This window comes from Alosa sapidissima, chromosome 16 (assembly GCF_018492685.1).
Source record: "Alosa sapidissima isolate fAloSap1 chromosome 16, fAloSap1.pri, whole genome shotgun sequence".
NCBI lineage: Eukaryota > Metazoa > Chordata > Actinopteri > Clupeiformes > Clupeidae > Alosa > Alosa sapidissima.
In genome coordinates, this window is record NC_055972.1 from 28,139,052 (window position 1) to 28,163,793 (window position 24,742).

The 24,742-nt window shown below is 40.7% G+C and overlaps 2 protein-coding genes across 2 annotated transcripts in view; one reads left to right on the top strand and one right to left on the bottom strand.

Annotated features, from left to right (window-relative positions):
• Nucleotides 1-90: 90 nt before the first annotated feature.
• pcbd1 (pterin-4 alpha-carbinolamine dehydratase/dimerization cofactor of hepatocyte nuclear factor 1 alpha) lies at nt 91-5,240 on the bottom strand. The gene is made up of 4 exons (XM_042065783.1): nt 5,034-5,240; nt 1,913-2,044; nt 1,543-1,623; nt 91-993 (listed from the first exon to the last, which is right to left on the bottom strand). Exons 1-4 carry the CDS (start codon nt 5,223-5,225, stop codon nt 901-903), a joined length of 498 nt encoding a protein of 165 aa, XP_041921717.1. The 5' UTR covers nt 5,226-5,240; the 3' UTR covers nt 91-900.
• The window catches only part of si:dkey-192p21.6 (uncharacterized protein LOC565246 homolog), a 41,209-nt gene continuing 17,427 nt past the window's right edge, over nt 961-24,742 (top strand). Inside the window, exons 1-12 of the mRNA XM_042065779.1 lie at nt 961-1,022; nt 3,386-3,432; nt 5,535-5,572; nt 6,446-6,569; nt 10,184-10,278; nt 11,074-11,195; nt 12,893-13,011; nt 15,745-15,814; nt 16,191-16,257; nt 17,080-17,150; nt 22,859-22,935; nt 23,995-24,025. Coding sequence (XP_041921713.1) covers nt 6,485-6,569; nt 10,184-10,278; nt 11,074-11,195; nt 12,893-13,011; nt 15,745-15,814; nt 16,191-16,257; nt 17,080-17,150; nt 22,859-22,935; nt 23,995-24,025 — 737 coding nt within the window. The 5' untranslated portion in view covers nt 961-1,022; nt 3,386-3,432; nt 5,535-5,572; nt 6,446-6,484. The remainder of the gene's footprint in view (nt 1,023-3,385; nt 3,433-5,534; nt 5,573-6,445; nt 6,570-10,183; nt 10,279-11,073; nt 11,196-12,892; nt 13,012-15,744; nt 15,815-16,190; nt 16,258-17,079; nt 17,151-22,858; nt 22,936-23,994; nt 24,026-24,742) is intronic.

Here is a 24,742-nt window from a genome sequence, read left to right on the forward strand (position 1 = left end):
TTGTTGTCGCTCAACCTTTGTTATTTGTAATTTTAGAACCGGAAATTTCCACTAAAGCCTAAAAACAAGAAGAACCATGACACCAGCCAGTGTGTTTTGGACGTAATATCCCATTTTATTTAGCTTCTGCGCACAAAAGGCTCTACAAAGGTTACAACATGGCCCCCATTCACCAGCATAACAAGAGAAAACATCACAGGGGAAGGCACAACATTTCTGCAGTTAAAGTTAAAGTTAAGTTAAAACTCTACCAACAAGTAATAATGCAATGAAACGGCTGTTCATCATTAAAATTTGTTAAAAGGTCTCAATAACCTTTTCTTTTAAAAAAAAAAAAAACTTGACAAGGTAAAATAATATAGTTTGTTTATAGATGTAAAATTAAAACTTCTGACGCTGATGTACAAATGCATTCTTTGAAATTATTCAAATGGAATGTATAGCAGCACATTTTAACATGAAATTATGATTTCTTTTGCTATCGTACTGCATCACTGTTATCAACCAGATCCTGAATCATTCATTTTGGGGAGGTCACTAACAAATAGAGGTGAAGGCAGGAATGTCTTTGATCCTACATGTTTCTCCATGGAAACTTTGTTAACATCAGTCAAGGCCCAAGCCGATACATGTCAGACTTGGTTTTTAAATGCTTGTAGCCCAATAAAATAAAGGCTTTTTAAAATTTTAATCCACTTGAGTGCCTGGATCTGGATTTTTTCTAGCAAGAATTTTTTTGATAAAATGTCCATTAGTTTATTAATTACCAGTTGAGGGATTTTGGGAATTTCACTATTCGACATGCAATAACAGACTCCTGAATGTTGTTTTTGCGTGATTGCAGGTCTCTGAGTTCCATGGAGGAGATAGTTGTTGTTGATGTGCCTGTTTGGTGGTGTTTCAGAGGATTGAGGCCTGGTCAATGAAGGTGGCCAGTGTGATGTCACGTTGTGAGAGACCTCCGCAGTCATGTGTGCTCAGTGTAATCTGGACCTGTGGAACATTTATCAATATGAAGCAAGGTGCTAACAGATAAACAAATATGTGTGTTAACTACACACACACACACATAAACAATTTTACAATTATTTACTATATTGACGAGTCAAAGTATAGACCCTTTCAATCTGTTCCTAGAGGGTTTTCGGGTTTAAGCGTTCAAAACCAGCGCAGATACTTTGGAATGAAAATGATTCGTACTTAAGCATGATGATTTACAAATGTTTTTTTTATTATTATTATTTTTGTTTGTCCCAAAGCTACCATTAGCTTAATGTTGTTTTTCCTGTGCCACTGGAAATGCCTTAGGAATGCACATGTTTGTTTATGCGGTTGAAAGGGTCTATAAAGAAGTTAACCATGGGGACAAAATTGTCCTTTGAGTAATTTAAAACTTTGAACAATACAATTTGAAGGGCCCAATATTATTATGGGCCGGCTGCATGCCAAACCAAAAGCTTTTATTAAAATTGTTTGTGCTGAGATACTTTATCTGAATGAGAACTGTCGTCATAATCAGGAACTTGGAGGTGGATGTTGTACCTTATTATAAACATTGAACCACTCAGGATGATGGTCCATCTTTTCGGCCTGCAGTGCAACTCGTGACATGAATCCAAAAGCCTGTCACAGAGCAGATGTTAATTCATTTACCACAATCATTGTGATCAAACAGGAGATTGATCCTTAAAGACATTAACTTTCATTCTGCTTTGTTTATTACACATCCGTGCACAACATGTAAACATTACCTCAGTAGAGTAAATATTATTTTTCTCTCAAGATAATCAGAATCCAAAAGTTTACAAACCGCAGAACAACAGAGTAATGGATATGATATGATAATTGCTTTCCTTTGTAAATGTTAGTTATGTCCATGTCCATTCTGTGGGAGATAGTTTTAAAAGTCTACCTGGTTGAAGTCTTTGAAGATAAACTCTTTGTAGATGGCATCCCTCCCCACCACCTCTACCCACTGCGCATTGCGTAGTATCGGGAGCAAGTGCTCTCTCTCCTCCGCTGTTAGGGATTGGATCTTACCGGCCTATAACCATAACAAATCCAAATGCTGTTTGGTCAGGTTAAGATTAAGCAGATTGATGTGCCATGTGACATACAGATAGATAGATAGATACTTTATTCATCCCGAGGGAAATTTTAGGCATCCAGTAGCTTATACAGTACACACATAAAGGCAAGCATCAAATCAGCAGAGCTGGGAAACCTGTATGGCTTTGTTCCAACCATTCACTAAACCAACTGATTGTTATCGGATAAACACTTTAGCCAGGTAGATGAGCTAGTTAGTGGAATTGCCCGTTTTAGGTGCACAGGGAGAACCGATGGACGTTTACTGTAAAGCTGGGTTTTCCATCTCTGGATATCAGTGTGCTAATTTATTATATTTATTACATCCATTATACAACATATGTGTAGTCCCACGATCAAGTGCTTGGCATTATACCATATACCAGATGTGTGTGTACCTCAATATATGTGATTGTGTTGGATAATTGCATGTCATTATTAATAACTAGACTAAGCAGCACCTAGAGAATTGAGGAAATAGCAAAAGCTATTAGTTGGCAGAAAGTCATTTCCATCCTGAATATGACAATTTAAAACTAAACCACTTCAACTCATCATATTTACACAATTTCACTGTAGGGAGAAAACAGGACCACATTAGGACAGTCAGTAATATGTTACAATTGGGCCTTGTGAAACAAAGTGATGTTGGGTTGAATGTATAAAATGGTCTATTCTGTAAACGTAGCCCTCCTCCTGTTAAAATTGTTGTATGCATCCAGGTATATTTATATTTAAATCTAACAAATTCATTCATTCATTCATCCTGTAAATAATGTGACTGTATCACAAAATATAGTTGTATTTGCACATTGTTAGATGTTACATATTCATTGTACAGCATGTCAATTGCATTCTTCAGGTTTTACTATCTAAAACAATTATATGCAGGCTGGGGGCAGCCGTGGCCTACTGGTTAGGGCTTCGAGCTTGTAACCGAAGGGTTGCCGATTCGATCCCCGACCCAGTACGAAAAATGCGGGCTGGGGAAGTGGTTGAGCACTGCTTTCCCATGCCCATGCCCACATCCATGGCTGAAGTGCCCTTGAGCAAGGCACCTAACCCCTCACTGCTCCCCGAGCGCTGCTGTAGCAGGCAGCTCACTGCTCCGGGTTAGTGTGTGCTTCACCTCACTGTGTGTTCACTGTGTGCTGTGTATGTTTCACTAATTCACGGATTGGGATAAATGCAGAGACCAAATTTCCCTCACAGGATCAAAAGAGTATAGTATACTGGTTTCCCATACATGGACTAAGCCTAATCCTAGACTAAAGCGTTTTCTCCATTTTCTCCATAGATCTCCACTGAAATTCTCTTCTAGTCCAGGACTACAGATTCATCCATGTACGTAAAACTGGCCCTAGACGTATAGTAAGTAATATTTTCGATAGTTTAGAGAATAGCTAGGCAGCTAGGTCCACTGGCCAGGTACCCCCACCCCATGACTGTATACAGGCAGACTAAACAGGGGCAGCTTCCCAAACAACAACTGTGATTGGCTACAAAAACCTCCATCTGGAAACAATGATGACTTGCATTCTCTGGGCTTTCTGTTGCTGGTCACATAAATGGCATTCCAACCAACTCCTCCCTCCCCCTCAACACACACACACACACACACACACACACACACACACACACACACACCAGGCTTGCGCAAAATTCCAGAATTTAATTGAAACAGGCTCTTAAATTCCAATTCAATTCTTAAATTTCACTTGCATTTCAATTCAGGTAGCAAACAGGAAGCAACCCAACCCTGACACACACACAAACACACACACACACACACACACACACACACACACACACACACACACACACACACACACACACACACCACTGACAGCATCACATGGGACTCACAAGTGCAAAGACATCTGATTATACATTTCTTCCTCAGCTTGTGAGATATGCCACTGCTTAAATCAACACTAATCAGGGTTTGCAACAAAAACCTGAATATTTGTTATTATTAACTTACTAAACAATTATTAGGTTTCATTATACAGTATACACATATACATTTGCCATATACAAAGTGAGCACAATCATTGTAGTCAACACAAACAGGTCTCATACAGACATATGGTTGTGTATAACAGATGCATAACAGATCAGTTAAATAAACCAAAACAGAAAATCTATGTGTTTATCAGGCAAGAGCTTCCACAGCATTTTAACAGTATGTGAGGGGGCTTGCATTTAACAAAAGCACATGACTGGTAGTGTCTTGTGTCCACTGTCCCTGCGTGAACCAATATCTGTGTTTCGACATCAGAAGCACAAACAGATGTCACAATGGAGCCCACTGAGCTGATAAGGATGAATGACTTCAACAGGTATCATAGCAACCAGCTTATCTGTTCCACATCCACTAATAATGCCTGACAGGCTTTAGGGACGTGTAGCCTACTGGTGACTGAGAGAAGAGAAGGCTTACGCCTCCATTCACTGATTTAAACCTCACACATCTTTGTAAGCTTGAATTCAAAGAAAGAGACTAGAGAAATACATAAAAAAACAGGAGAATGTGAACTGAGTGTATGTGGCATATGGGTACACATGAATACATATTAATAAATGCATTAACAATTAGAATACTATTTGTGCTGTAGAGTAGTCAGGACAGCAATATTCAACAGAACACGATCCCTGCTCTTAAATGTCAAGCTTACGCGTACTCCCATTTATACAATCAAGATAGACACGATACCTTATCTACTTAAGTGAGCACACTAAGCCCTCTATTGTGTTCTCCTTTCCATTTTTACTGTCTACCTGCATACTGTGATAGGTAAGGAAGTATAAAGTAACAGGTATGCAAGCCAGAGCAGCCACTGTTTCATTGGATCATGCAACAAGGCTTTGTAGTGTAACAGCAGATCAACTTGTTATCTTCACTGCTGTAATAAGCCAGAGAGAAGCCATGAGAGTGTTCTTACCATGCTGGTAGAGCTGCTCCTGCTTGCTGTTTCAGCCGCACTCAGGCTAAGTCTCTCTGACAACACAGGCAGCTGGAATTCATCACAAGGCCCTGCCTGACAAAAGGCTGCCCTGGCAGAAGCCTGAATGAAAATGCCAGCAGCTGAGTAGAGTGGCAGGCCACCACCTGGGGGCAAACAGACAGCCTTCATCCGCGCTGAACCATCAAACCATGTTTACTCCTAAAGGGTCATGAGAATAAACAAGCCCTGATAGATTTGAACCAATGTTAAATGCCAACATCAAAATGCATTTAGAATTTAGAATTTGATGTGGACAGATTTTGACTTGCATACACATACTCAGAAATGCATATATACTGTATCATGTAAACATCCACATAAACATAATACACATCTTAATGGAAATGCAAATGCTTATAAAGCTCTAATAATGTTTAAGCTTTTAACTAACCACAGTAATTATGTGCTGCAACTTCATTTGTTGTTTTTTCCGCATAGGTGAACAAGCTGCCTGTGAATTGGGAGGCAGGAGTAGGGTGAGTTTAGCTGGTCGGTCATCTGTGCACCACAGGAAATTGAGCTAATTCAACTTGGGAGTATAGGGAGAGTGGAAGTCACTAATAATGTTTCACTTAATTCATTAATAATTGATTGTGCAACTACTTTAATTTACCCTTTTGGGTATATTTTTCTTAGACAGAAGTAGAATGTCAGATGTGAATACTGTATTATGACATTTTATGATGTGAGCTTTGAAGGGAAGACTCAGGCCATTTTAAATACCAGTCCTGGGTGTGTTAAATAGTGCTACGGACACTGGCATTCACTCTATGAGTGTTTTAACAACTACTCTCAACATAGTCATAACCACTGTCATCATCGTTACTACTATCATCATCATCACCGTCCTTGTAGTTTATGGCAGCCATAAGTCTTGTACACTTTGTGCCACTCCAGGCATTTTTCACAAATCATGGCTTTTGCATGCCTTTAATGTGATCCTATTTGCTAACCTCAATAACGTTTTAATTATAAATTGTTTAATTATAAACTAACCAAGACAAATATCTATATAGACAGTGACCCAACCTTTTATTGATCCTGCACCATTCATGGCTTTGAAACACATTTCTTGGTGATTCATGTATGCACCATTGTATGTAATTTATACATAAGACGGCACAAAAGTATCATTTGGTATGGCTGATGTTTTGCCTCTATAATAATATATACATTACATATAATACATATAATCGACCACAGCCAAGATTAATCTGATATTTGGATTGGCTATTTTATCCAATTTTATGTCAGTGTCCAAAGCCCATGCAATAAAAAATACTCATGTTGATCTTTGAACTCTGTTTATATTCATGTGTCATAAACTCACCGTGAGACCATTCTCATAGTGTGCTGGGACACCATTCTGACAAGACGATAGATTCAAAATGAAAGGCGTCCATGGAGTACTGACTAAGGCCCTACTGGTGGTAATTTTCTCAAATGACCTTTGCAAAGGAACTTCAGATAAAGGTGAGTGGGTTTATGTGGATATACAATACATATCTGAGTGAGTGGAGGACAGCACTGCAGGTTGCATAGCACTGTGTGTTTGTACCCTGAAGTTACTTATTTTCCTCTGTTTACACAGACTGTTGTTGTTGAACTAGAGGGTACGCATTCAGGGGCTATTTTTGGATAAGAGTAGTGATGATGTGTGAATGAATGGAAACGTTATGGTAGAAGACCTCTGACTGTCAATCATCATCCATCTTTGTATGAATTAGGTAGGATGCCTTTGTGTGAATCAGGTATCCAGTATGATATAAGGTGGTAATTACATTATAAGAACCCCTTAAATATGCAAAAAACTTCATCATGTATATATTATTATGACCGCCGCGCAGCGAAGCGTAGGTAGGTCATATAGGTTTAGTCAGATTTTTTTTTTTTTTTTTTTTTTTTCCGCATGTCCAAATTTCCATCAAGGATTCCCGGGACACTGAAAGACCAGGGTAGACGAAACTTGGTGGGCACGTAACCCCATATGGATAGCATGGAACCATCATTTTTCGTTTTGATCTGTAGCCCCCCCGCTGGACTGCACCCCCCGAAAGGAGGGTAGGGCAGACACAGTTTTCTGTGAATATCTCGAGAACCGTAGGGTTTAGGAGGACCATTTTTTTTGTATGTTGATCTCAAAGGGCCATGTCAACCCATTCCATAATCACTCATTTCATGTATAACGCCACCTAGTTAAACACAAAAAAGTAAAAATGAGGTGTTGTAATCGCAGGTATCTGTGACCTAACATAGTCAAAACTGCACGAAATTGGAAGTGTAGGATCATTATGACACCCTCTGAATGCACGCCAAGTTTCGTGGAATTCCGTTCATGGGGGGCCACACAATAAATTAATTTATGTTACTATACACCAACTGGCCTGTAGGTGGCCGGAGACAGTTTTCTGTGAATATCTCGAGAACCGTAGGGCCTAGGAGGTCCACCTTTTTTTTGTATGTTGGTCTTAAGGGGGCATGTCAACCCATCCCATTACCACTTATTTCATGTATAGCGCCACCTAGTTAAAAATTAAAAAGCAAAAAATGTGTGTGTTTTCATCACAATATCTCTGGCTGACATGGTCAAAACTGCACGAAATTGAAAGTGTAGGATCATTATGACACCCTCCGAATGCATGCCAAGTTTTGTGAACTTTCGTTCATGGGGGGCCTTACAATAAAATAATTTATGTGTACATTTAGTGACCGTACACCAACAAGGATTCCCGGGACACTGAAAGACCGGGGTACACGAAACTTGGTAGGCATGTAACCCCACATGGATAGCATGGAACCATCGTTTTTCGTTTTGATCTGTAGCCTCCCCGCTGTAGTGGACCCCCCGAAAGGAGGGTAGGGCAGACACAGTTTTCTGTGAATATCTTGAGAACCGTAGGGCCTAGGATGACCAATTTTTTCCGTATGTTTGCCTCCAGGGGTCATGTTAACCCATTCCATGTGCACACAGATACACACGCACACACATACATTCACAGTAATCATACGTATGATGCATACTCACACAGTAGACATATGTACGCATGCATGCACATGCACAAACACACATACGCAGGCAAACACACAAGCACGCACACACACACACACACACACACCCACACACATAAACATAAACGTGTACACGCACACATGCACACAATTCAAGAATTTCTCAGAATTATGAACAGGCAAGATGGGGGTGGGGTTGTATAAAATTAATTTTACATGTGAAATCTATGAACTAATCATGTTTTGGTACTTGTTGTCTAGCAGATACCAGTGAGAATTGAGTGTGGATAATGCAATTTAGTGAGACAGTTAGAATAATATAGGCCTTTCAGCGTGATTTATTTTTGTGGAAAAAATGTGCTGGACTGGGCGGCGGTACATCTAGTTATGCATACTGTTACCTTTACTTTTATTGATCAACTGTTGCAATGTTTTCTGTGTGTAGTTATTATCACAAATACTTTGTAGGCTTTTGGTTACTTATATTGTGTAAAGATACTGTGATTTTAGTTCCATTTTCCATTTTATAAAGATGCCATACCATTTTCTATTGAACATGATTTGAGCACTGCCATTAGTTCAACTGATTTCACTGATAGCATCATATTACATATGGTAAAATATTGCTTTTATTGCACCTTTGGGGAAAGATACACAGTAATTTCCTGTGTATAGCCGCATGATAAACTGCCAGACAGTGTTTCATGCAAATCATTTTTTAACAGTGTTAAAATTAGGATTAGGTTGTCTTTAAATCATACAGAAGAATGAAGACCCCCCCCCCCCCCCCCCCCTGAGAATTAACTTCAAAGCTGAAGAAATGTTGCAACATCAATGTGTAAACCTCATTTAATGGGCAGGAAATGACAGCATTCATATTTAGGATGACGTCATCATGTGCTGGATGCACCTCAACCTCAATTCAAACTGACAGCTTTTGAATCAATCCATCTTGTTTACCCGAAGGAAATGCACTAAATATGGGATTTTTATGATGTCTCTGCCTCAGGCAAAAACAACTGCAGGTGTAAGCTGATATGCGTTGTTGAAATGGATGGTATTCATAGAACCCCTGAGGCATAAAACTAGTCCCAGATGGCCAGGTTTAACATGTTTAAAAGTGTTGACAATTTTTTGTTTTGTTTTTGGCACAAACCATGTCCAGTTTTGAAGGATAGCATGATGAGAGTGTTGTGAACATGTAGTCTTGAGCTCCCTTCGGTTCAGCCACACAGTGTATCTTAACCCATGACAGGTCATCTGCATATTTTGATCACCTTGGTCTTCAGATTGAGGAGCTCTATATCAGTTGTCATTTATAGAGCAGTGTGTTGTCCAGTGGTACCCGCTCTCCATTGTGGACATCTTATCATCCAGAATGAAAGCTCAGAGGAGGCTTAGCTTATCACAGAGCCAATTTCTCTTCATTGGCAGTTACACTGGACAGGTCATACCTCTTATGAGAGACATAAAGAAGCTGTATCCTATGGTTAGTTAACTTAGAGGGGAAGCAGACCCAGCAACAGTTTCAAAGATAAAGTTGGGACACAAGCCATAAATTAACGTGAAGACCAGTATAGAGTTGTACACTGGGAGAGCAGGTACTGTTTAAGCAATATGCCACTAGTGGGATTGGGGTTGGTAAAGGACATCACCACGGTTGTAATTCGGCCATAGGTATGAGGCAGTGCATGAACAATAACATCTAGGGAAAAATAGGGTCTTTATATATTCACTGTAGAATTCCTGGTACATCAATAGTCAAATTGACTTCTGATAAAATAAAACATGTTAGAAATAGTGTCCATGGTGTTCAAATATGTTTGTTGCATAGATCAGAAAAACATTATATATTTATAATGTATTACATTATAGTTACATTGTACTTTCATAATGGCTTCAAACAAGATCAGTCAATCATGTTAATAATTGTTGTGGGGTCCTCAAACTAGGAGATAATGTTTATGCTGACTTTTTAAAAATCTTATCTGTAATGGATCTAAAACAGACAATAAGGAACTTCATATAGAACTGAAGTTAGTTACAGTACATTTGACCTCTCCTGTCCTTATATGTAGAAAACACCTTGAAAATGGATGAAGCCTTGCTAACAGTCCACAACCAACTGACAGAAGACATCACAGTGCTCTATGTCTCAGACTACTGCCACAAGGTAAAATGCTCCATTGAGAAGGCTAAGTGAAAACATTGCTCCATTGTGATAAATGTTCTAACAGAAGTACCGAATTCTGCCTCAATCCTCTCTGCAAATAGTCTATTACCAACAGCGTCCTTTTTTCGCCTAATTGGTGTGTATCCATTTCATCACACTACTGCCAAAACATTGTACTGCACAGGATCAGGTGTTGTTAAGACGCTCTGTAGTTATTTATGAAGATGTATTTGTAAACTTGCTTGCTTCTCCTATTGCTGGTTGAGCAGGGACTTCCAACCATCTGCTAATCCTTGTATTATTTTGTAGGAATGTTAAACTAAAAGAGAACTCTATCAGTACAGGGCTAGGAAAACAGTGACCTTCATATGGGCGACAACAAAAACAACAACAACTTGCATTTGTATGGCGCTCTATCAAGGCACCCAAAGCACTTTATAGTGAAGAGGGAACCTCACCAACCACCACCAATGTTAATGGGTGATGCAGGGCAGCTATTATGCCCCAGAATGCTCACCACACACCAGCTTGATGTGGAGAGTGAGGGGATAGTTGAAGAGGGACTATTTATTTTCAGTTTCTTATCCAACCTGAAGAGGTTCAAACTAGTGCTAATGTAGAAATGTAAACAAATATAAGAAAAGGCAAATCCATTTTGTGCTTTGTTCAAAATGAGATGCACCTACCCCCCATTTGTCAGTTATTTGTTGCATACAGACTGACCTGCTGGTAGTGACATGCGATTGAATAAGCCTCTTACTGAGAGATTGAAATGCTGACTCTCTCCTCCTGCAGTGTCTGTACCTGCCAGTGGTCAGTGTGAGTACAGGACAGAAGAATGCATCTGTAGTGGTCAGCACGCTGTTCACCCTCACTCTAAAGGTTGAGCCGGACTCTCGAAACCGGACTTTATGCAGGTAAAATATTCTATGATTGTGAGTGAAGTTAGCCAACTAACAAAGCATCTCAAAGAACAGTAAGGACTCATCTCTGGGGGCTATACTGGGGCAGCAGACATAAGTACTGCAGTAATTAATCGATTTCTGATAAATTACAAATATACCTCTATGTTTGATTGTGTAAACAACTGTGTATATGATGTATCATCAATACAAAAAATATCAAATGTTTCATTTCTGATCAATGGTTTGTTGTAGAGGTGAGCAAAAGCAGGGGTCACATTTTGGTATGAGAAACGTATGAGTAAGTAGGTCATCTGTCTATCCATCCATCCATCCATCCATCCACCTTCTATATGCATCCATCCATCCATCCATCTATCAATCCATTCATCTTTGTTTTTATCTATGCATGTGCACATCAGGTAATACCTTTGCTCCCAATCTGATAAAACCTCTTTGCCTGTCATTGATTACGTCAGTGAGCTACCCAAAGAGCCATGACCCTGTGCCAAAAATACGGCCTAGGGGGCCATGCGCTAACCCCTCAGACTATTTACCACGATGTGGGGCACCACGATGACCTGGCCACCGGGTCCTAAGAGCAGGGCTTTCAGTGGAGGCCCCTCTTGAGTATCGATTCTCATGCCCTTTTCGGGTTAACACAAGCTGACACTCCAATAACGAGGAGAAGAGCCATTAAGGCTACACAGCCGCGGGTTTCACTCAGATGTGATGTTGGGTATATTGGACCGGCAACCGTCAAGGTGGATGGAAGTGTTTATACTGTCCACAATACAACACAATTCAAACCGAGAGTGAGACAATGTGGGCAGCCATTTTGGGGACATCCTTAAATGCTCAGTTGGGCAAGACATGGCTCTCTCTCTTCCCTTTCATCCTTGCCCTAACCTGGGGTCTCATCACAGCGCTGGCCTCAGGAGATCAATGCCGAGGTTTCTAACCAAACCGAGCCAATATCGATCTCCCCTCCCCCTTCAAAACGTGCCGGCCACTATGTCATCCGGAGGCAGATCAATGGTGGCCAGTGATTGCACATTTTGGGGATGAAACTGGAGATGCTGGCTGTTCTTCCCATGAGCTGCCTCTAGGTGTCACCCATGGGCTTCTCCAGGCCTCTCACACTCATGCTGCCTGTGTGTGAGTGCAGACTAGACGTGCTCACCAAATGAATGTCTCCTGGCTTTTTAATGCCATTGCTACTAGCTCTGAGATATAGGAGCGATGGGAGCGATATGGCTGACCATAAGATGGAATATGATGTGACCGTCTCACGCAGTGGTGAAAAGTGCTTCTGAGAGTGGCCTTCTGTGGTGTCCTGAACTTAAGAGAGACATCCATCTGTTTTCTGTAGATGCAGCAGGCTTCCATCAGTAGAATCATATTATAAGGAGCGATTTCAAAGTATACATTTGATTGTAAGCCTTGAGACAGAATGGCTTGATCGGTTTGTTGTACACATCCCAGTCCAATAAAAGCTTTCGTCCATTACAGCAGTTCAGTTGGCAAAATCACATTTGCAAAAACAGAAATGACATTATCAGGTCGAAGCAAAGTCAGGGGAGACATGAGGGGAAATTAGCATTCACAGTGGCACTGAGGCGTCTGTGCCTTCTCCTCTTCTGAATGGGAACAGCCACTTTGGCGTGATGTGTGCTCTGGTGTTGATTTGCTCCTTTGTGCCATGGCCCTAGGTGGACGCAGACTTTTGAGGAGGCAGGACATTATTCCCTCTGGGTCACTCAGTATGAGACACCCAGCGATCTGACCTGCTTTCTGTCCGTGGACAAGAGTCCAAATAACAGCTACCTACGTGAGTATCTGTTCGCAAAAGAACATAATTTCCTGTGCAAATGCACACACATTTTACATGTTTATGGTCATTGTTCACAGCATATGTCCTTTATTTCATAATACTTTGTAGGTTTCAATTAAAGGCTGTATTTCAGATATGTGCTCTATCTAAGTTTGAACATGTTCATAACATGCACTTACTGTCACTTACCAAACTATGTTAGTTAAAATCAATATCCTTTTGAGGCTTCATTATACAGAGTTTAAAGGCAAAGTAGTTTCACTCTCTGCTATAGAGTGAAGCTAACACAGGACGATGGCATGTAGAACATACTTAAAATGGCCTCTGGATCTCATTCAATTAGGCCTGACCATGCCTTTAATCTCACAGACCCCCTAAATCGAGTCAGTGAAGGAAAGAAATGTCTTGTGCTGCCAACTTCTACCGCAAAAAGCCCCTCTCTCTCTCCCTCTCTCTCTCTTTCTCTCTCTTTGTCTATCTCTCTCTCTCTCTCTCTTGTCCCAAGAGTCGGATGCGCACTATATTGATCAGATAAGCTGCACTTTTCTTCAACAAAGCTCCAAAAAAGAAAGAAGAAAAGCTTTTTTCACCCCCCACCACTATGCCATGTTTGTTGTCGAAGGCCGCCCCATGAGAAGCACACGCACGGCTGGCAACACATTAAGCGAAGCGTCGAGGATTTGGAGACATAATGGGCCTTTGAAAGCACCTCTCTCTCTCTCTCTCTCTCCGGCCTAATGCAGACTCCGTTTTACAATAGCAGAGATTATGTTGTAGATCGGATTTTTAAGGCCAAGTAGCCATTATCTGTCAGATATATGGGCTGTGTGACTAAAGCCCCTCTGCCTTATGATGAGTCTCCATTAGTTGTCCATTCTGGGCGATTATGGACAGGCTCCATAGGGAACCACTAAGAAAGTAATGGGTCAGGTAATTAGGGAAGGGCCCTTAGCTAAATATACCACAGGTGTGTATACTGCAGCAAGGTGTGTACACTGAACATGTTGTTTTTATACAGAAGTCACATATTTACTTATGGTGGCTGGGTACTTGACATCTTTTTTCGTTGATAATTTCGATGCTGGTTTTAAGGGCAGCGTCCAATTCGTCTTATATGGTCCGGGGGCACAGGTGCTGATGATGACAGTCACGTTTCTTTCATCAGGGCGCTGCCCATTTGCTGAGGCCAGATACCATAAGAGGATGGACACGTCCCAAGTGGAGTCATGAAGCCCACTCTGTTTAAAAAGCTTTTGGATCAAATCACCAGGAGAATTCTATCTCATCTGCATGTTTTTTTGGACCCTTCTCAGGAAAATAACACTGATACTAGTTTACACGATAACCAGTATTAGAAGCTGAATTAAAAACTGAATGGTAAAGCATATGATAAAATGATAATCAATAAAAAAAATAGTTTAAATGATATTAAGAGCAGAGAAGTCACCATCAGCTGGATCTCTCTTTTAATTAGCTAAAATGAAACACATAGCCTGCACATGACATTTTTTTAAGTGCTCTCTGCTTCCTGGTAATTTCTCTCCAAACACATTTAATCAGCTGTCCATAATGAAGTCACTTTGGGTGAAAAAAAACACTTAATGAAAAACAGACTAGTACTGTCCATCCTCTTCATGTCATGCCGTATTCTCACCCCACTGATTGAATGGACATTTCTGTGTTTGTTTTTCCATCCGGCGCGTCCACCTGCCCCCTGCAGCATGGTTGTGATGCGAACAGATGGGAACAAAGGGACAGTCCAGAAAATAAGGCCTTTTAGTGCAAAGCTCAGAGCCTCTCTCATTTTTTAATTATATTTACTGTACGCAATGACGTTTTATTTGGCTCACACACCACATTCATTTCATATCTTGTTACAGTCCGTGTCTTCATATTCTCATTTAACAATGAATGATGCATTCCTTGGAGATAATTAAAATCGATTTGATTATCCGCGCAGAACATTCAATGCACGCATCAGTTCAATAGGCAATAGACAAATATCACTGATAACAAAACTGCATTTTCATACCTAAAACATCACCTCTGACACCACCTTAGACCTGACCTCGAAGGTTAAATGACCAGAGCCCTTATGACCCCAAACCACAAGGGGCATAACATTTCCTTCCCCACATCCTGTGATGCCTCTCTCTGGACAGGCCAATCCAGCATCATGCTCTCTGGCAGTATCCGTCATCTCCCCCTTCCTGGGCTGTGAAAATATGGCTTGAGGAGAACATTGCTTATGGCTGGCCATATAGGCTTGAATTTCACAGATTGATTGCCTTGCCTATGGATTGGTCTTGCGTTACATAAGAGGGCACGTTAGGCTCCTTGAAAGCTCCCCAGTGACGTGACATGGCTGGAGGGAGACATCACAGCACAGAAAACAGTATGGCAGTACAAGCACTTGGACGTGAACACCATGGCTCTCAGAAAACGAGTTCAGAAACAGTGATTTTATTTCCTCTATGTTTTCCTTTCTCCTGAATTCATTGATAGGAGCAGTGGTATCACTGGCTGACTATGGGTAGACCCAGGTTCAATTCCTGCTGTTCTGAGTCCGGGGATAAAATCGACTGCTAAATATCAGTCAATTTTAACATTCACTTTAACTTTTAACTTTAAAAGGCACTAGTAATAATAACTAGTCACATACATTTACTCTTGTGTTTGAAATGGGTTTTAAATGAATGAGAATATCCATGTCTTTTTGAACCCCTCTAGCTCTCCTGGCTGCAGCTCTTCTTCTGGCTTTTCTGTCTCTCCTATGGACAGTGGCACCATACGTATACAGGTACCTGTCTTGTGTGTGTGTGTGTGTGTGTGTGTGAGCACGTGTGTGTACCTGTGTGTGTGTGTTTGTGTGTATCTGTGTATGTGTGTGTGTGTGTGTGTGTGTGTGTGTGTGTGTCACCATACGTATACAAGTATAGCGGCACACACCTGCAGAGATCCCTAAACACTTCAGCCAAGCACTGAAAAAGTACATATCACAGCAACAGTAATTTCCTTTAAGCAATTTGAGGTCCTTTAATTGCTCTGCAAATATTCAATGTAGCTGTTAATAAATGTCTCAGAGATCAAGGCTTACATAAAAAAAAAAAAGAAATTTGCTTACAGCAACAGCAGTCTGAAGAGTGCCTTTAAACATTGCTATCTGTCTTCAACAGATGGAAGTGTACTTCAAAGATCATCAATTTAATTTCCTGCCAGCGCCCTCAATTATCTACAGAAAATGTAAGCAATAAGTACAGCTATATACGCTGCCATGGGACGAAGGCTGGGGAAGAAGAGGCCTCCATTGATTATTTATCATTCATCATGAGAAGAGCTTCACTAATGGCTCTTCATGGCTGAAAAGCAGAAGAGAGAGAGAGAGAGGGGAGTGGGGGGGCTCTAGTCTAAACTTTTGTTGTCTGTGTCAGGAGGGTGGTGTAAGATCAATCGTTTTCTTTTGCTGACGACGTGGACAGTTTCGGGGAGTGCGCGCGACTGTCTGAAAAGTCTCTCTGTGTGGAGGATCTCTCATTTCCCAGCGGATGGGGGCTCTCGGCTCCCATATGCCTCTATGATGGCAGAGATATCCATCATGGAGAATTAGAGTCGGCATCTTCCTGCTCTGGCTCCTCAGAAAACTATGTGGGGCTACTGCCCAGGCTAATCAAACTAGGACTCGCAATCCTGGGTGATCTAGTCTGCAGAGTGAGTCTGCAGAGACTCCAAAACCCCCCATTCTAAGCATTTAGAAAGTCTTCTACTCAGTTACGGCTGCAGACAATTTGTCTAGAGATATCATTCCGTAGACAAAAACAAGTTGTACGCTGAAGAAATGTTCTGTTTAAATGTTTAAGCAACTTGACATCTGAGTCTGGTATGTTTTTTCATGGTTTGGACTAAAACATCAACAATCACCATGCTTGAATTATCATTTTCTCAATATAGAATTCTATTTACAAACTCACATACATACCGATATACAAATGATACCTGATACAGTATGTATACAGTATATATATCTTGATATATTCCTGACTCATCCTATATGTTTTGTTTTTGCAGGAAGATCTATCTGCTGAGATTAGTAGCCAACCAAGATCCTCGCGGCTAAAGTCACTGGACACCTTCCGAGGGTACACCACACCACTCCCCCCCTTCCCCAAATCATGTGCATCTATAGTTAACGTTGTGCTCAAAAGAACTGTTTATCTCAGTGGCCTTATTAATTGGTTGGATTTTGATAGTCACTGCTATGGTCCTTATGCGTTGTATCCTATAGCTGGTAATTAGAGGTGGGTCTGTGTGTGTGTGTGTGTGTGTGTGGGGGGGGGGGGGGGGGGGGTCACTGTCTGGTTGCATGGTTACTTGAGCGTTTGTTATCTGGTGCAAGCCTCGGGCAATATTTCTAATATCTTTTGCGCTCATGGCTTCGAACAAGGGATTGCTGTTGAGCAGGAGTGATGTGATTTAATCGGGTATCCCAGCACCCCTTAATTGGGGCTCGGGGCAGACACAAAGCACGCGGCTCGGGAAACAGGAAGCTGGTGTGGCTTTGACCTCCCACTTACCCAATAATTGATGTAATAGTACAACCAACATATCAGCACATATCCAGAAGGCAGTGGGTCTGGAGGCTCTGGGTGAGGGAAGAAGGCTGGGTCTCGGGCAGGCTAGCAGTCTTTATGTGTGTGTGTGTGTGTGTGTGTGTGTGTGTGTGTGTGTGTGTGTGTGTGTGTGTGTGTGTGTGTGTGTGTGTGTGTGTGTGTGTTTGCCTGTGGAGATGGCTCTGATGCCATAGTGCTTTTATTGAGCTGATATATGGATGGTGATAAAAGTGCATGAAATGAAAAAAAAAAGCAGGTCATGCAGAAACGGCGGCTCGCGATAAAACACTGAGAGCATTTTCCCCCATTTTTTTCCTCAAATCATTATGGACCATAATGAGTGAAACCATTTCGATAAATAACACGATTGGAAAAGAAAAACTACATTCAAAGGCACAAGTGCAGGACTAAAAATAAGTCAGAGTTTAGTTAATGTTGTGAGTTTATATTGAATGAGTATTGTTGGATATTCTGTGGCCATCATCATGACAAAACCAGATGCTCAGCACACACCAGCATTGTTTGCCTTTTCATTGTCTCATTGGGATTTGCCAGTCCACTTCCTTTTTACATATAATGGCCCTATCATTACGCTGAATCAGTGTCTCTGTCTCTGAACCCCCACCCCCATGAAACACACACACACGTACATACACACACACACACAAACCTCTGCTGTCAAAATCTACTTATAGGCAGTCAACACACTGAGAAGAGTTGTACAGCATTATTGTGATGGACAGTGCTGCTTACATCTAGCTGCTTGCAATAAGGAAGCAGTGTTGTTTATTAAAGCATGCTGATCATGTCACGTAGCAATTGAAAATTGATACATACATTTTGAACTAGGGATGCTCCGATCCGATATATATCGGCTCAATAGCTGGATCAGGTATCGGGTGACAAACAATGAGATTGATATGGAGCATTAAATTCAGTTCTATGTAAGTTTATGATTACAGTACAGTACATCACGTCATGCCATTATTTACATCATGAATACAAATAAAACAATAATATCGGATTGGTACATGGAAACGGCCAGGTATCATTATAGCTATCGAAACTGAGGTTCACTGCATCTTTATTTTGAACATAAGCCATGTTTGACTTACCCAGATGGCTGCTACACATAAATGGTGGTTAGGGAGGTTCTCTTCACTGTAAAGCACTGTGGGTGCCTCGATAAAACACTATTTAAATGGAAAGGGTTGTTGTTGCTGTTGTTACACTCAGGCCACTGTCCAGTTCAGAAGAACTTAAAATCTATAACAATACATGCGCTTCAAAAAACACATCTCTGCCAATTTTATCATACAGTACCTTTCCATATGTGTCTGTAAATGACCCTTCACCCTCTATGTAGAATCTCTTCAAAAGTGCTTTCATGGCCCTTTGCTCCTCTCATAATTACTTACTTGCCAAATAGGTGAAGTAAGGACATTGAGAAATATTCCCCCATAAATAATAACGGTGAAAAGTAGCCCTCCTACTCAGTCATACTGTGAAGGTGTCAGACTTCCTCATATTGATGTCCTCCATTAATTGCATTATTGTTGAGGTGGAATCAAAAAATTGTACGTCAGCTCCTTGCATGAGCATCCAAAACTGAGCTAATGCAAGTGTGTAAAATATGTGCCCTCGGCTAATAAGTTTAAGTTTTCTGCGGTGAGCACAGACATCTGTCAAGTGCCAATGAGCCCCCGTGAAATGTCTGAGCCTGAAGCCTGCTGCAAAGCTTTGCTGCTGCAAAGCTTTGCCATCTATTTGCCAGACGTCATTTGTGTGATATATATATATACGGTACACCACTGTAGACTTCGCATTTTAATTTTTTAAAAAGGATCTAGGTTTCAATCTTGTGGCAGCTGAGAGCTTGGTGTTCCTTGGTTCCTTTCATATCGGTGACTGCTTTTTGAATCTTGTGGTGTAGCCCAAATGATGCAGTGAATGCAAAGGGAAGTTAATTGCATGGAAAATCTATTCTTCATATGTTAGGTGAAGTCATCAGTACTTTGTTAAGATTTCAAATTAGTTAATTCATTTTTTTTTTTAAATAATCAGTCATCTGTCAAATGTATTTGTGGAAAACAAAGGGATCTGACGATCATTTAACATTTAGTGCAGGTCTTATTTGTCAAAACTTTGGCTGACGTTCACTCACTTCATTAAAGTAATTTTCTTCTTGTCCAGAGGCAATCTATCACAGGGTTTTACATGAACGGGAGTTATGATAGAGTCTTGAATCTTATCCATAGATAGTTACAGCAGTAGTTTGACTGACAGTGTACTGAACTCTGAGACGATTGCAGCACTACACAATCACAACTTCATGAAGCAGTTCAGAAATGGATTGATATATATATTTTGTGTCTGAAGTCAAAACTGCTTGTGTTGCCCACCTCGGGGAGGGCATGGAGGACAACAGCACTCAGAATTCAGTAGCTCAACAGTCCCAAATCATCTGTTGCTGGATGTGGATGGACTACTGCTGACACTGTTTGTGGATCTGTATGTGACCTTAGTGACCTGTTTGCAAAATATTTTGTTGGCCACCACACTGACATTAGTTAGAAGAGTGAAAGACCTCCAATGCTGCACAAAAAATGGTATTTACAAGTTTAAATTGAAATTATATTAGGGATATAAAATTACTGTAACAATAATGTTTGATTTAACTCTACAGAGCTGGTAATAAGGGACAGTTTGCACAGATACAATCTGGAGTGACTCAACCTTTTTTTTGCGTACTTGTGTGTGTTTGTTTGTGTGTGTTTGTTTGTGTGTGTGGGTGTACCTGTGTGTGTTTGTATGTGTGTGTGGATATTTTTTGCGTATCTGTGTGTGTGTGTGTGTGTGTGTATGCCTGTGTGTGTATGTGTGTGTGTATGTGTGTGTGTGTGTGTGTGTGTATGTGTGTGTGTGAGTGTGTGCATGTGTGTTTGTAAGTGTATATGTGTGTATGCCAGCATTAGTGTGTATGTGAGATAAAGAGCATTCCTCTGGCTTGTTCCCTCCTTGATAGTCCTTTTGAGATGATAGCATGTGATTAAAATCTTGTATCAGCAGGTCAGGTCTAAAAGGAGCAGTAATGGTCTCTGTTGCCTCTCTTAATTCAATTATGTTGGTAAAACAAGGGGAATCAGAGGGAGGACATGGACAGCTTCCTCCAAGCATCTATTTTGGGGACTGATTCCCTATTTGCTGCATTTAAGCAAGATGCCACTTTTCAGTTGAGCCACCCTCAGTTTATTCACAAGATGAAAATAGCGTATTTAAGTGACGTGACATTTCATAGCTGTACAGGTGTTGGGGGTAAAAGAATAGACATGTGCTGCTGCTGCTGCTTCACATTCATCTCCTCTCCTCCACCAGATTTATGTGCCGTAAAACTTTTCATGTCACACACGGTGAAAATATATGCCTGTGGCAGTCACTGTGTCAACGTATGGTACCATTCCATCAAGAGCAAAATCCATCCTCCCTCTCTCTCTCTCTCTCTCTCACTGGATGACGTGAAGTGAAGTTGTACACATAATAAATGACACGGAGAGCTTTAGTCAGCATTTCTGCATGAGGAGATCCAGAGGACAAGCGCTCATTTCCTGAGTGATTCATAATGCTTAGTCTGCATTACCGTATCCACTCCTGTTCTGGGGTGATATATGTATAAAACTCACGCCCCTATCCACGGCCCTTTGATCTTTAATACTTGCATTTACTAGACGCATCACTACTGATGCCTCCGCTGACAGCTGGGTGTTATCCTCTAAACATCCAATGAGGCTTGATGACGACTGTCAGTTCATGATGATATATTTGCGTGCAGGACGGCCACTGTCACTGACAGTTTGTGCATTCCGGTATGGTATGGCTCTGCTCAGCTTTGGGAGCAGGATGCCTAACTCCACTAGTAAGGGTGGTAGGTCCCCCCAGTGTCGCAGGTTGCAGTAGACAAAATCAAAGCATATTATGTTCCGCGTGTGAAGCTGAGCAGACTACTTATGTTCTGTACTGTGTATTCTGAAAGGCCTCAGTGACACCTAGTCTAGTCTGGCGTGTGTCAGGAGAGGCCTGAGGAAACGCAGTCCCATGCGAGGCCATCACAGCAAGGGCGAAGGGGAGCTAGGGGGCAGGACATGGTATGCCGCCTCCGATGAGGTCATACACTTCCTGTCTAGAATTTGGAGTCGAGCAGAAACTGAATGAAAAAATTGTATAGTTGATTGAGCTTTTCTAATTTTCATGTTTGGTATCTCATATGTGGGCGAGTTCACCAAACCAAATTTCCACATGCCACATATGATGTAGGTTTGGTATCTGACATAATGTTATCAATACAATCTAAATGAATGAACTGAAATGTGAATAAATACAAATTTATATTACATATAATTTTGTACATATTTCAAGCGTTTTCCAAGCAAAATCTTCATAACTAAATGATGTATGTGCAACTACGCAATGCCATTTTTGACAGTTCTGTCTTCTGCTGATCTAAAATGCTGACCACCTCTAACAAGCATATGTAATATGCAATGAGTAGGAACTAAGCCTTGATTCCACACTGCTCTTGAAAGTCTGACACTGAAGAGAAAAGAAACGCATTTGTAGTTTGAGGAAATTACATTATAACATGTCACGATGCACCATGTCTATTAAGCCTGCTAATTTGGCTTATTTTAGTGGTGCACTATACTAGTGAACCTCTCCATGAGGAGGATGTGGGGCTGTTAGGCTGAAGAAGACGTGGCGAGTAACTGTGAAATCCTCAAACAGGTTCTTAGGAAAAAAGGGAAAACTGATTTGTGCCTTCCATTTGTTTGTCAGATTTGGTCACATTTGAATACTAAATTGTCCACCTGAACCACCTCTTTTCTCAGGGGCATGTTCCTGTGCATCCATACACCATTCTTCAAAAGCATAATATCTGCTCAAAAGAATGGTTGTGTGTATATTTGATGTTGAACTTGCAACTCTGTTTTGTACTGGGAAATTATGCTCAGGTTTTCAGGTTTGAATAAATTTCCCATCAGAGTTTGACATATGCATCCCACAAAGTCATGACAAATGTTCTCTTTCCAAGAAACTCAGTCAGTCATACATTTCTGCGATTGATTAATCTCATGGACAAGAAATAATTTGTAATCAGCTGAGTAAGCTAAGAAATGTGAATGTAGGAACTAAGTTTGGCTCTTTGATCCATCACCCACTGGTGTTTCTTGTGACTTTGTCAGGTTCTCTTTGACGCTCATGGTGTTTGTGAACTACGGAGGAGGGGGCTACTGGTTCTTTCAGCATGCTCCATGGAACGGTGATGTACAAACCACAAACCTCATATACACACAGATTCTTAGAACAGAATTGCACATTCGGTGGGAGCTGTGATACAAGCAGCAGGGTCCGTACCATAATCGGGTCCAAGTGCCCCCTGGGACCTGGGATCAGATCTGACCTGAGGGCATTTTCCAATCCCATCCCATCCCTCTCCTTCACTTGCTTTCTGTCACTCTTCACCGTCCTATCAGAATAATGATTTAAAAGGAGCAAAATAACCTAAAATAAGAATACATATTTGGAATTTGACAGTGATTCTGATGGTGGTGTCTGGTGTTAATAATTGTATCTTTTTAAATAGTTTATTGCATATCACATACAGTGCAAACATACTGTGTGAGACATTCTTGGGCCTAAATAATGAACAAAGAAAACAGTGTGATTTCTTCACCTAAACCAAATCAAGCATCCATCTCCTAGATACATATCACTAATCATTTTCAGGGGAGTCAGATAAGGGGGAGGTGGCTTGGTAAAATTTAATGGGAGCTATTACAAAGTGCATCTCCTGGAGTATTTAAAGATGAACTCAATTTAAGCTTTATAATAGGCTCTTCATCACATCAGCAGAATTGTATTGATCAGTGAGGAAAAGCTGATGGATTTTCATCTGACTGTTAGGCCTCCACTGTCATGGATGTAGGTAGGCACGTTTATAAATCACTCACTGTCTAAAAATCGAAGGATAATAAGAATAACAACATTTTAGGGCATTCCTTTTTTATCAGTGGGTTCCATAATGATGCTCACAAGTATCTGTTGATGTGCCTTGGCCATAAGTCTTCATTATCTCTGGTTTTCACATGATTAAACCAGGATAATTGTGGAATAACCATGAAAAAATGTGTTGGCTTGTCCTACTCCCATAATGCACCTGTCCATCTCTCTTGTTTATCAATGAAACCTTTCAAGTTTGTTTTTTCTTCAGGCCTTTAAAAAAAATGTTACACAAAGAATGTCAATATACAACGTAGATGTATGTATGCTATTGTCATTGACATGTGTGTCTATGTGTGTTTTTGTGATTATGTAACAGGTCTAACTGTGGCTGATCTTGTGATGCCTTGGTGAGTTGCCAACGTGTGCCTAATCAATCAATACAAAATTATGACTTTCTCTCTCAGCTAGAAATGAAGGAACAGAACCAGGCTCAGATGGCCTCTCACTCTCTTCCCACTCACTTGACCTTCCGATCGACCCTGAACACCAATCCAAAATATTAAGTGACACTTTGTCTTTGACTGTAAACAGAATCTGTGTCACCTGTAATGTACACCAGTGCTTACATAGCAGACACATGAGTCTTGCAAGATGAAAGATTTTTAGTTCGGTTTTTGGTTTAAAGCCAATATTTTCATAGTCATCATATCTGGTGCTGTTCTGACAATCATGTTAAAGACAGCCTGGCTTGTGTAATTACACATTAAGCAGACTAATCAGTAATGAGGTCTTATTGAGAGAGGAAATAATAACATGGGCTGTCTTACATTATTAATCTTTCTGTTGTTAATTAATCTGTAATTAATCTGCAATTAGTACTACATGTCCTAGCTAATAGGGTCATTCCAATAAAAAGCTGACATAGAATACTTGGCTGATAGCTTGGCTGATGCATCTGGCATAATTCACATCAAGATGTTTAATATGCATGCATGTATTAAAAAAATCCCTCCAATAAAAGAAATATACTTTTTAAAAAGCCTTCTGAAATGCATTGCACTGAACTGCTAAATTATGGCAAGAGCCACAACAGTGGATTTCAACTGCTTCACTGTTATTATGAG

Excerpts from the sequence above, each read along its gene's own strand:
- pcbd1 (XM_042065783.1), bottom strand. The coding sequence starts at position 5,225 with ATGAAGGCTGTCTGTTTGCCCCCAGGTGGTGGCCTGCCACTCTACTCA. Across the intron at positions 2,045-5,033 it reads GGAGCAGCTCTACCAGCATG|GCCGGTAAGATCCAATCCCT; the intron begins GTAAGAACACTC and ends TTATGGTTATAG. Across the intron at positions 1,624-1,912 it reads TCTTCAAAGACTTCAACCAG|GCTTTTGGATTCATGTCACG; the intron begins GTAGACTTTTAA and ends GCTCTGTGACAG.